A 13,472-nucleotide genomic window follows, 5' to 3' on the forward strand; every position below is an offset into this window, starting at 1 on the left:
GGGCCTGGGCATACAAGTCTCAAACTCCCATCTCTCCATCATATGTCTAGCAAGCCAAGAATCTTCCACAAGACTTGAACTGGAGGAATGCGTGGGATCAAAACTGTCATGTCACCTGGGGGAGTGAACCAGACACCGTCCGTAGGGCCTACGAAATAGATGGCTCAGCGTTACAGTGGGGACAACAAACAATTGTACTCGGGACCTGAGAGGACCACTCCCTGAGAGAGACCTGCCCAATCAAAGCTATTTCCAAGCAGGTGGTCATGAAGGGAGCACTGCCCTTCAGGAAAAAGCCTTTGCGCAGCTGCGCTATTACCAGAACGGAGCAGCTTCACGACCGCATCGCACAGCTCATCAGCCTCCCCATTGACACAAAGGAACAGGAGCCAATGCATGACAACCAAAGTTGCATTCATGACAGACTGCATGAAATACGAAAACAGGTGGACTCAGCAGCCAGGAACTCCACATATGTCTTCACTCATGGATACAGAATACATTCAGCAGTGTCTCTAGGCAAAGTGGCAGCAGAAAGGTTGGCAAAGATGCAGAAGGCTTTCACAAGAGCAAACGACCCCACTTTCTACCTGCAGGGCCAGAGAGAAGACTTCTTCACAAGTTTCCACATGTCCTGCCAAGCAGTGCCCTCTCTCACAGCAGTTGCTGATTTTTTTATGTGACGAGCTTTCAGGAGCTCTTTGACAGGCAGTGTCTGTGAAGACTGCTCTTGATATAGCCTGGGAAAGGAGCTCTAACTCTCCAGCTTTCAATGGCCATCGATCTCAACTAGAAACGGCTATTCTCCTCTCTCTCTTGTCGTGGTGCTTAGGGGATCTAGGCCTTGTGTTGGGTGTCCTGAGAGTATCGGGGCCTTTTTCTGGGGGTGCTGGGTCTTGTTTTAGGGGTGCTGGTCTTGTCGTTGGGGTGCTGAGGGGATCTGGGCTGTGGTTTTGGGGTGCTGGGCATTGCTTTTGGGGGTGCTGGGCATTGTGTTGGAGGTGCGGGGCTTTTTTTGGGGGTGCGGAGGGGATCTGGGCCTGGTTTTAGGAGCGCTGAGGGTATCTGGGGCTTTTATTGGAAATGCTGGTCTTGTCATGGGGACGTTGAGGGGATTTGGGCCTTGTATTGGGAGTGCTGGGCTTCGTGTTGGGGGTTCTGATGGGATCTGTGTCTTTTTTTGGGGGTGGTGAGGGGATCTGGGCCTTGTGTTAGTAGAGCTGAGGGGATCTTGGCCTTGTTTTGTGAGTGGTGGGTCTTGTTTTGCACGTGCTGAGGCGATCTGGGCATTGTTTTGGGGGTGCTGGGCCTTGCTGTGGGGGTGCTGAGGGGATATGTTGGGGGTGCGGGGCTTGTGTTGTGGGTGCTGAGGAGATCTGGGCATTTTGTAGGGGGGCTGGGCTTATGGTGGTGCTGAGGGGATCTGGGCCTTATGTTGGGGGTGCTGGGCTTGTTTTGGGAGTGCTGAGGGGATCTGGGCCTTGTATTGGGGAGAGCTGGGCTTGTCGTGGGTGTGCTGAGAGCTAGGTGTTGTTTTAGGGGTGCTGGGGCTTGTTTTGGGAGTCCTGAGGGGATCTGGGCCTTGTATTGGTGGTGCGCGGCTTGTCATGGGGGTGCTGAACGGGATCTGGGCCTTATGTTTGGGAGTGCTGGGCCTTGTTTTTCGAGTTCTGGGCTTTGTTTTAGGGTGCTGAGGGGATCTGGGCCTTGTGTTGGGCGTTCCTGAGGGGATCTGGGCGTTGTATTGGGGGTCAGGGCGCATACAAGGTGTGAAAAGCAGCAGAGCGGCTGCAACGCTAGTCAGGCTCTCTCCTGGTGCTGGAGACAGTGGGGTGGGGGGACAAGCGGCAGGTCCTCGTCCCAGGAGCTGCCCAAGACGTGGGCACTCGTCGTGGCGCCAAGGGGAGAAGCCATCTGGCAAGCAGCGCCCAGGAGGCCGTACCGGGGCGGTCCGGCTGGATTTCCTGCCACAGACAGCTCTCGCCACGCCAGCCAGAAACGCAGCAGCCTCCACCGCAGCCTTCTCCATCGCCAATTGTTATTGGAGCGGCTCTTGGAGGGGCAAGGGGGAAAGGATTCCCCACATTTTCACTTTTTTTTTGGGGGGGGGGTGGCACATTTCCTTTCTGATTTGCAACTATTTCTTTTTTTTTTCTCCCTGTCTTTTGGCAGATGGAGGGTGGTGGTTGCCCATATTTGAGCAGCTTGTGTGCAGGTTTTTAAAATGTATTTCCTGAGGAAGTTTTTTACAGCCTTGAAACTCTCCAGGTTTTTTTCCAGCAGTTTTTTTTTTTGTCTTTTTCTTCTTCCTCCCCCACAAGCAATCACCCATAGGGGTCATTTATTTACTTACACACTGTGGGTTTTATTTATTTACCCATGGGAAGGAGGCTGGGTTGGGGTTTGGCTGTTCTTTGTTTTTCAGCAGCTCCCCCTTTCCCCTCACCCCCCCCCCCGGCATTTCCTTGGGGCGTTCCTGATTAATTTTCACTCGGGGGTTATGGAGTCAGGCGCAGGGGCAGGGGGTGGGATGCCCTCTCCCCCCGAGCAGCTGGTTGTGGCTCCATTACTCCTTTTCTCCGGAGCCCGTTTTCTCTGGGCATTTCCTCACTCCCTGCTGGCCCGGGGAAGCTTCTAGAAGGTGCCGGAGCAACAGCTGCGGTAGGAGCCTCCTGATTGGCGGGTGTGGGAGTGTTAGCTGTGTCCTGATTGGCGGGTTGTGGATGGCAGCGTGGGGCGGGGAGTGAAGCCTTGTCTGTCCCTGCTGAGGGGATCTGGGGGTTGTGGGGGGTGCGGGGGGGATCTGGGGGTTGGGGGCGCTGGGGGTGTTTTGGGGGCAGAGAGGCGGGAGGCAGGGCAAGGGGAGGCCTTGGCTGCAGAGGTCTGCCCCTGCGGCAGGTGCTGGAATGGGGAGGGCACTAGTGTGTGCCTGTGGCCTGGGCAGGTGCCGCAGGAGCGGGGGGAGGCGCAGGCCGGGGCAGAGCAGGATGCAGCCCAGAGGCAGAGAGGTGGGCATGGCCGTGCTGAGCTGCCGAGGCCAAGAGAGGATTGTGGTGGTGGTGGGGGGGTGCTGAGAAGAGGGCAACAGCAACATCTGCACTGCACAGGCAGAGCCGGCTCCGTTGTGCTGACAACCAGGCGGTGCTGGTGAGCGATGAAGGCCATGAGCTGCTGGACTGCCTCCCAAAAGTTGCACACAAAGAGTGGCCGGCGCACGTGAGACATCGCCAGCGCATCGTGCAGAAGCCTCCAGAGGCCCAGAGCGCAAACTGGGCATGAGGTGCAAGCTGCCTCGGCCCTCAGATGCCCAACGGGACAGGGCCTGCGAGATTGCTGGTGGGGCGCTGCTGGCGCATCGGAGGCTCGAAGGCATCATCTTGGGCTGCTGCAGAAGGGCAGGTGAGAGGCAAGTGGGGGACGGAGCAGGCGCAGAGGCGGCAAGAGGCGGAGAGCAAGGGCTGGCCTGAGAAGAAGCAAGGGGCTGCTGCTCATGCAAAAGAGCCAGCAGCACACTTGTGCTGCACTAGTGCGAGAGCTCTGCCGAGGACAATGAGGCAGAGAGAGAGGAAGGAGGAGGCTGGAGGTGAGCAACCACATGCAAGAGTGAGTGCGGCACTGTGCAGCTGGTCGCAGCAAGAAATCGCCGCTGCTGCCGGCGCCCACGTGCCTCTGGCGCAGGCAAGGCTTGGCAGAGGAGCTGCCCTCGCTCACTCTGTGTGTGCCTCTTCTTGCAGCAGCCTCTGTGGTGCACAAGGAAGCGGAGGAGGAGTATGGAGCAAGGCAGGAGGCAGGGTAGGCAGAGGCCTTGGCTGCAGGGCATCAGGCTGTGCGAGAGACCGTGATGCGGGGGGCTCCCTGAATGTGTGCCTGTGGGCCTTGCAGCTGCGGCGTGGCCCTGGGGAGACTGAGGGCAGGATGGAGCCCAGAGGCAGAGAGGTGCTCATGGCGTGGCTGAGGTGCAGAGGCCAAGGAGGGGATGGGTGTTGGGAGTGCTGAAGAGCAGGCAATGGCTTAGGGAGGGCCAGGGTAAATGGAAAGGCTGCCGCAGAGCTGCCTGAAAGGCTGCCTGGTGCTGAGACACAGCCCAGGCGCCCGGTGCAGGTGTGTCTGCAGGGCCCCTCTGTGCGGCAAGGCTGAGTGCCTTTGGGGCCTGCCTGGTGCAGGGGTGCCTGCTCAGGGGCAAAAGGGAGCCCTGAGGGAGGGTTGTCACCTGCTTTCTGCCTCCCAGGTGGAGCAAAGAAACATTGGGCAGCATGCGAGTGGCCCCATGCTGCCTATGGAAGATGCCCAGGTAGTGCTGGCTCTTGCCTGGCCAACAGCAGCCCCTGGCAGTGGCTCTGGTGGCTCTCAGCTAGGCAGGAGTGCTGAGGCAGAGGTGTGGTGGCATGCCACTCAGAGGGGAAGGCAGAGCTGTGACTGTGTCGCTGCGTGTGCTGCCAAGGGGCTGTGGGCAAGAGGAGCGGCCACAAGCCTTGTGCCTTGTTGTGACCCAGGTGAGCTGCAGCTCCAAGCATCTGCGGAGGCCTCCAGAGGTGGAGACAGGAACAATCGGGAAGCTGCATGAGCCGTGGCATACGCAGTGGTGGAGGGCGTGCGGGCTGCCTGCCGGGTGGTGAGTAGCCCCATGCAAGAGGCTGCAGCTGAGGCTTTCAAGGAGCCAGCGACACAGTCTCTGCACTCCCAACACAACGCCCAGATCCCCTCAGGACGCCAATAAACCCAGCACCCCGAACACAACGCCCAGAACCCCTCAGCACCCCCAAAACACCGCCCAGATCTCCCCGGAAAAAGGCCCAGATCCCCTCTACAAACACCAGGTCATACCCAGCACCCCAAATACAAGGCCCAGATCCCCCCACGACCCCCACAAAAAGCCCAGCACCCCCAACACAACGCCCAGATCCGCTCGGAAACCCCAAAACAAAGCCGAACACCCCCACAACAACGCCCAGATCCCCTCAGCACCCCAGTAAGCACACCACCCCCAACACAACGCCCACATTTTCCAAGACAAGGCCCAGATCCCCTCTACAAACCCCAGGTCATACCCAGCACCCCAAATACAAGGCCCAGATCCCCCCAGCACCCCCACGACAAGCCCAGCACCCCCAACACAACGCCCAGATCGGCTCGGAAACCCCAAAACAAAGCCCAACACCCCCACAACAATGCCCAGATCCCCTCAGCACCCCAGTAAGCCCAGCACCCCCAACACACTGCCCAGATTTTCCAAGACAAGGCCCAGATCCCCTCTACAACCCCCAGGTCAAGCCCAGCATCTCCAATACAAGCCCCAGATCCACTCAGTACTCCCACAAGCCCAACACAACAAACACACAGCCCAGATCCACACAGCAACCCCACAACAAGCCCAGCACCCGCAATACAAGGCCCTGACCACTCAGTACACCCAGGACAAGCCCAAGACCTCCAAAACAATGCCCAGATCCCCTCAGCACCCCCACTAAAAAAAGACTCAGCACCCGAAATACAAGCCCAGATCCCCTCTCCACCCCCATGACAGCTCCAGATCGCTGCTGCAAGCAGAACACAAGGCCCACCACCCCCAACACGATGCCCAGATCTCCTCTGCGCCACGGAAAAAAGGCCCAGCACGTCGAAAACAAGGCCAGATCCCCTCAGCACCCCCACTACAAGCCTAGCACCTCGAAAACAACGTCCCGATCCCCTCAGCAACCCCACCACAAGCCCTGCACCCCCAACGCAATGCCCAGATCCCCTCAGCACCCCTACTACAAGCCCAGCACCCCCAACACAATGCCCCGATCCCCTCAGCAACCCCAAAACAAGGCCCAGATCCCCTCAGCACCCCCAAAACAAGGCCCAGCAGCTCCAACACAACGCCCAGCTCCCCTCTGCACTTCTACAAAAAGCCCAGCAGCCTGCATGACAAGCCCAGCACCTCGAAAACAAACCCCAGATCCCCTCAGCAGCCCCACCACAACGCCCACATCCCATGAGCAACCCCCAACACACAGCCCAGATCCCCTCAGCACCCCCACCACAAGTCCAGCACCCCAAACACAATGCCCAGATCCCGTTCAGTACCCTCATGACAAGAATAGCACCCCCAACACAACAGTCAGCTCCACTGAGCAGCCCGAAAACAAGCCTAGCACCCCCAACACAACACCCAGATCCCCCAAAACAAGGCCCAGCACCTCCAACACAATGCCCAGCTCCCCTCTGCACCCCCCAAAAAAAGCCCAGCCCCCGCAACACAAGCCCATCACCTCGAAAACAAGCTCAGATCCCCTCAACACTCCCACAAGCTCAACACAACAAACACACAGCCCAGATCCCCTCTGCACCCCCAACGCAATGCCCAGATCCCCTCAGCACCACTATGACAAGTCCAGCACCCCCAACACAAGGCCCAGATCCCCTAAGCACCCCCACAACAAAGCCCTGCACCCCAAACACAACGCCCAGATCCCCTCAGCACCCCCACCACAAGCCCAGCACCCCCAACACAATGCCCCGATCCCGTTCAGTACCCTCATGAAAGACCAGCACCCCCAACACAACACTCAGCTCCAGTGAGCAGCCCGAAAACAAGCCTAGCACCCCCAACACAACACCCAGATCCCCCGACACAAGGCCCAGCACCTCCAACACAATGCCCAGCTCCCCTCTGCACCCCCAAAACAAGGCTAGCACCCTGCATGACAAGCCCAGCACCTCCAAAACAAGCCCCAGATCCCCTCAGCACCCCCACCACAAGCCCAGCACTCCCAACACAAGCCCCAGACCCCCTCGGCACTCCCCCAAGCCCAACACAACAAACACACCACCCAGATCCCCTCCGCACCCCCAAAACAAGGCCCTGATCCCATCTGCACTCCCAAAACAAGGCCCAGCACTCCCACAACAAGCCCAGCACCCCCAGTGCAAGACCTAGCTCTCCTCAGCACCCCCACCACAAGCCCAGCACCCCCAACACAACGCCCAAATCCCCTCAGCACCCCCACCACAAGGCCCTGATCCCCTCTGCACTCCCAAAACACATCCAGCACCTCAAAAACAAACCCCTGATCCACTCAGTACCCCCAATACAAGGCCCCGATCTCCTGAGCACCCCCACCACAACGCCCAGATCCCCTCAGCACAAGACAAGAATAGCACCCCCAACACAACACTCAGCTCCACTGAGCAGCCCGAAAACAAGCCCAGCACCCCCAACACAACGCCCAGATCTCCTCTACACCACGGAAAAAAAGGCCCAGCACCTCGAAAACATGGCCAGATCCCCTCAGCACCCCCACTAGAAGCCCCGCACCTCCAAAACAATGCCCCAGATCACCTCAGCAGCCCCACCACAACGCCCAGATCCCCTCTGCACCCCCAACGCAATGCCCAGATCCCCTCAGCACCACTATGACAAGTCCAGCACCCCCAACACAAGGCCCAGATCCCCTAAGCACCCCCACAACAAAGCCCAGCACCCCAAACACAACGCCCAGATCCCCTCAGCACCCCCACCACAAGCCCAGCACCCCCAACACAACGCCCAGATCCCGTTCAGTACCCTCATGACAAGACTAGCACCCCCAACACAACACCCAGCTCCACTGAGCAGCCCGAAAACAAGCCTAGCACCCCCAACACAACACCCAGATCCCCCGACACAAGGCCCAGCAGCTCCAACACAACGCCCAGCTCCCCTCTGCACCCCCACAAAAATCCCAGCCCCCGCAACACAAGCCCAACACCTCCAAAACAAGCCCAGATCCCCTCAACACTCCCACAAGCTCAACACAACAAACACACAGCCCAGATCCCCTCTGCACACCCATAACAGGCCCAACACCTCCAATACAAGCCCCAGATCCCCTCCGCACTCGCACAACACGCCCAGCACCCCTAACACAAGGCCCCGATCCCGTTCAGTACCCTCATGAAAGACCAGCACCCCCAACACAACACTCAGCTCCAGTGAGCAGCCCGAAAACAAGCCTAGCACCCCCAACACAACACCCAGATCCCCCAAAACTAGGCCCAGCACCTCCAACACAATGCCCAGCTTCCCTCTGCACCCCCAAAACAAGGCTAGCACCCTGCATGACCTAGCTCTCCTCAGCACCCCCACCACAAGCCCAGCACCCCCAACACAATGCCCAGATCCCCTCAGCACCCCCACCACAAGGCCCTGATCCCCTCTGCACTCCCAAAACACATCCAGCACCTCAAAAACAAGCCCCTAATCCCCTCAGTACCCCCAATACAAGGCCCCGATCTCCTCAGCACCCCCAACACAATGCCCAGATTTCCTCTGCACCACGGAAAAAAGGCCCAGCACCTCGAAAACATGGCCAGATCCCCTCAGCACCCCCACTACAAGCCCCGCACCTCCAAAACAATGCCCCGATCACCTCAGCACCCCCACCACAAGCCCTGCACCCCCAACGCAATGCCCAGACCCGCTCAGCACCCCTACCACAAGTCCAGCACCCCCAACACAATGCCCCGATCCCCTCAGCAACCCCAAACCAGGGCCCAGATCCCCTCAGCAAACCCATTACAAGACCAGCTCCCCCGACACAAGGCCCACATCCCCTCAGCACCCCCAAAACTAGGCCCAGCACCTCCAACACAATGCCCAGCTCCCCTCTGCACCCCCACAAAAATCCCAGCCCCCGCAACACAAGCCCAACACCTCCAAAACAAGCCCAGATCCTCTCAACACTCCCACAAGCTCAACACAACAAACACACAGCCCAGATCCCCTCTGCACACCCATAACAGGCCCAACACCTCCAATACAAGCCCCAGATCCCCTCCGCACTCGCACAACACGCCCAGCACTCCCAACACAAAGCCCCGATCCCGTTCAGTACCCTCATGACAAGACCAGCACCCCCAACACAACACTCAGCTCCAGTGAGCAGCCCGAAAACAAGCCTAGCACCCCCAACACAACACCCAGATCCCCCAAAACAAGGCCCAGCACCTCCAACACAATGCCCAGCTCCCCTCTGCACCCCCAAAACAAGGCTAGCACCCTGCATGACAAGCCCAGCACCTCGAAAACAAGCCCATGATCCCCTAAGCACTCCCACAAGCCCAACACAACAAACACACGGCCCAGATCTCCTCTGCACCCCCAACAAAAAGGCCCAGCACTCCCAAGACAAAGCCCAGATCCCCTCAGCAACCCCAAAACAAGGCCCACATCCCCTCAGCAAACCCCTTACAAGACCAGCTCCCCCGACACAAGGCCCACATCCCCTCAGCACCCCCAAAACAAGGCCCAGCACTCCCAAGACAAGGCCCAGACCCCTCAGTACCCCTATGACAAGCCCAACACCTCCGACACCATGCCCTGATCCCCTCAGCACCCCCACAACAAGCCCCAGATCCCCTCAGCACTCCCACAAGCTCAACACAACAAACACAACGCCCAGATCCCCTGAGCACCCCCGACACACAGCCCAGATCCCCTAGGCACTCCCACACGCCCAACACAAGAAAAACACGGTCTAAATCACCTCAGCACCCCCACCACAAGCCCTGCACCCCCAACGCAATGCGCAGATCCCCTCAGCACCCCTACCACAAGTCCAGCACCCCCAACACAATGCCCCGATCCCGTCAGCAACCCCAAAACAGGGCCCAGATCCCCTCAGCAAACCCATTACAAGACCAGCTCCCCCGACACAAGGCCCACATCCCCTCAGCACCCCCAAAACTAGGCCCAGCACCTCCAACACAATGCCCAGCTCCCCTCTGCACCCCCACAAAAATCCCAGCCCCCGCAACACAAGCCCAACACCTCCAAAACAAGCCCAGATCCTCTCAACACTCCCACAAGCTCAACACAACAAACACACAGCCCAGATCCCCTCTGCACACCCATAACAGGCCCAACACCTCCAATACAAGCCCCAGATCCCCTCCGCACTCGCACAACACGCCCAGCACTCCCAACACAAAGCCCCGATCCCGTTCAGTACCCTCATGACAAGACCAGCACCCCCAACACAACACTCAGCTCCAATGAGCAGCCCGAAAACAAGCCTAGCACCCCCAACACAACACCCAGATCCCCAAAAACAAGGCCCAGCACCTCCAACACAATGCCCAGCTCCCCTCTGCACCCCCAAAACAAGGCTAGCACCCTGCATGACAAGCCCAGCACCTCGAAAACAAGCCCATGATCCCCTAAGCACTCCCACAAGCCCAACACAACAAACACACGGCCCAGATCTCCTCTGCACCCCCAACACAAGGCCCAGCACTCCCAAGACAAGGCCCAGACCCCTCAGTACCCCTACGACAAGCCCAGCATCTCCACCACAATGCCCAGATCCCGTCAGCACGTCCACGACAAGCCCAGCGCACCCAACACAAGCCCCAGATCCCCTCCGCACTCGCACAACACGCCCAGCACCCCAAACACAAGGCCTAGATCCCCTCAGCACCCTGCATCACAAGCCCAGCACGCCAAAAACAAGCCCCAGTTCCCCTCAGCACTCCCACACGCCCCACACAACAAACACACGGCCCAGATCCCCTCCGCACCCCCAAAACAAGGCCCTGATCCCATCTGCACTCCCAAAACAAGGCCCAGCACTCCCACAACAAGCCCAGCACCCCCAGTGCAAGACCTAGCTCTCCTCAGCACCCCCACCACAAGCCCAGCACCCCCAACACAACGCCCAGATCTCCTCTACACCACGGAAAAAAAGGCCCAGCACCTCGAAAACATGGCCAGATCCCCTCAGCACCCCCACTAGAAGCCCCGCACCTCCAAAACAATGCCCCAGATCACCTCAGCAGCCCCACCACAACGCCCAGATCCCCTCTGCACCCCCAACGCAATGCCCAGATCCCCTCAGCACCACTATGACAAGTCCAGCACCCCCAACACAAGGCCCAGATCCCCTAAGCACCCCCACAACAAAGCCCAGCACCCCAAACACAACGCCCAGATCCCCTCAGCACCCCCACCACAAGCCCAGCACCCCCAACACAACGCCCAGATCCCGTTCAGTACCCTCATGACAAGACTAGCACCCCCAACACAACACCCAGCTCCACTGAGCAGCCCGAAAACAAGCCTAGCACCCCCAACACAACACCCAGATCCCCCGACACAAGGCCCAGCAGCTCCAACACAACGCCCAGCTCCCCTCTGCACCCCCACAAAAATCCCAGCCCCCGCAACACAAGCCCAACACCTCCAAAACAAGCCCAGATCCCCTCAACACTCCCACAAGCTCAACACAACAAACACACAGCCCAGATCCCCTCTGCACACCCATAACAGGCCCAACACCTCCAATACAAGCCCCAGATCCCCTCCGCACTCGCACAACACGCCCAGCACCCCTAACACAAGGCCCCGATCCCGTTCAGTACCCTCATGAAAGACCAGCACCCCCAACACAACACTCAGCTCCAGTGAGCAGCCCGAAAACAAGCCTAGCACCCCCAACACAACACCCAGATCCCCCAAAACTAGGCCCAGCACCTCCAACACAATGCCCAGCTTCCCTCTGCACCCCCAAAACAAGGCTAGCACCCTGCATGACCTAGCTCTCCTCAGCACCCCCACCACAAGCCCAGCACCCCCAACACAATGCCCAGATCCCCTCAGCAACCCCACCACAAGGCCCTGATCCCCTCTGCACTCCCAAAACACATCCAGCACCTCAAAAACAAGCCCCTAATCCCCTCAGTACCCCCAATACAAGGCCCCGATCTCCTCAGCACCCCCAACACAATGCCCAGATTTCCTCTGCACCACGGAAAAAAGGCCCAGCACCTCGAAAACATGGCCAGATCCCCTCAGCACCCCCACTACAAGCCCCGCACCTCCAAAACAATGCCCCGATCACCTCAGCACCCCCACCACAAGCCCTGCACCCCCAACGCAATGCCCAGACCCGCTCAGCACCCCTACCACAAGTCCAGCACCCCCAACACAATGCCCCGATCCCCTCAGCAACCCCAAAACAGGGCCCAGATCCCCTCAGCAAACCCATTACAAGACCAGCTCCCCCGACACAAGGCCCACATCCCCTCAGCACCCCCAAAACTAGGCCCAGCACCTCCAACACAATGCCCAGCTCCCCTCTGCACCCCCACAAAAATCCCAGCCCCCGCAACACAAGCCCAACACCTCCAAAACAAGCCCAGATCCTCTCAACACTCCCACAAGCTCAACACAACAAACACACAGCCCAGATCCCCTCTGCACACCCATAACAGGCCCAACACCTCCAATACAAGCCCCAGATCCCCTCCGCACTCGCACAACACGCCCAGCACTCCCAACACAAAGCCCCGATCCCGTTCAGTACCCTCATGACAAGACCAGCACCCCCAACACAACACTCAGCTCCAGTGAGCAGCCCGAAAACAAGCCTAGCACCCCCAACACAACACCCAGATCCCCCAAAACAAGGCCCAGCACCTCCAACACAATGCCCAGCTCCCCTCTGCACCCCCAAAACAAGGCTAGCACCCTGCATGACAAGCCCAGCACCTCGAAAACAAGCCCATGATCCCCTAAGCACTCCCACAAGCCCAACACAACAAACACACGGCCCAGATCTCCTCTGCACCCCCAACAAAAAGGCCCAGCACTCCCAAGACAAAGCCCAGATCCCCTCAGCAACCCCAAAACAAGGCCCACATCCCCTCAGCAAACCCCTTACAAGACCAGCTCCCCCGACACAAGGCCCACATCCCCTCAGCACCCCCAAAACAAGGCCCAGCACTCCCAAGACAAGGCCCAGACCCCTCAGTACCCCTATGACAAGCCCAACACCTCCGACACCATGCCCTGATCCCCTCAGCACCCCCACAACAAGCCCCAGATCCCCTCAGCACTCCCACAAGCTCAACACAACAAACACAACGCCCAGATCCCCTGAGCACCCCCGACACACAGCCCAGATCCCCTAGGCACTCCCACACGCCCAACACAAGAAAAACACGGTCTAAATCACCTCAGCACCCCCACCACAAGCCCTGCACCCCCAACGCAATGCGCAGATCCCCTCAGCACCCCTACCACAAGTCCAGCACCCCCAACACAATGCCCCGATCCCGTCAGCAACCCCAAAACAGGGCCCAGATCCCCTCAGCAAACCCATTACAAGACCAGCTCCCCCGACACAAGGCCCACATCCCCTCAGCACCCCCAAAACTAGGCCCAGCACCTCCAACACAATGCCCAGCTCCCCTCTGCACCCCCACAAAAATCCCAGCCCCCGCAACACAAGCCCAACACCTCCAAAACAAGCCCAGATCCTCTCAACACTCCCACAAGCTCAACACAACAAACACACAGCCCAGATCCCCTCTGCACACCCATAACAGGCCCAACACCTCCAATACAAGCCCCAGATCCCCTCCGCACTCGCACAACACGCCCAGCACTCCCAACACAAAGCCCCGATCCCGTTCAGTACCCTCATGACAAGACCAGCACCCCCAACACA

General features: G+C 59.0%; 1 protein-coding gene across 1 annotated transcript in view; it reads left to right on the forward strand.

Moving 5' to 3' along the window:
• The first annotated feature begins 3,549 nt into the window (after positions 1–3,549).
• The window catches only part of LOC138066522 (otoferlin-like), an 80,038-nt gene continuing 70,115 nt past the window's right edge, over positions 3,550–13,472 (forward strand). The window contains 1 exon segment of the mRNA XM_068936388.1: positions 3,550–3,583. Within this exon segment, the coding sequence (XP_068792489.1) occupies positions 3,550–3,583 (34 nt within the window).

The sequence above is a fragment of the Struthio camelus genome, chromosome 3 (assembly GCF_040807025.1).
Source record: "Struthio camelus isolate bStrCam1 chromosome 3, bStrCam1.hap1, whole genome shotgun sequence".
NCBI lineage: Eukaryota > Metazoa > Chordata > Aves > Struthioniformes > Struthionidae > Struthio > Struthio camelus.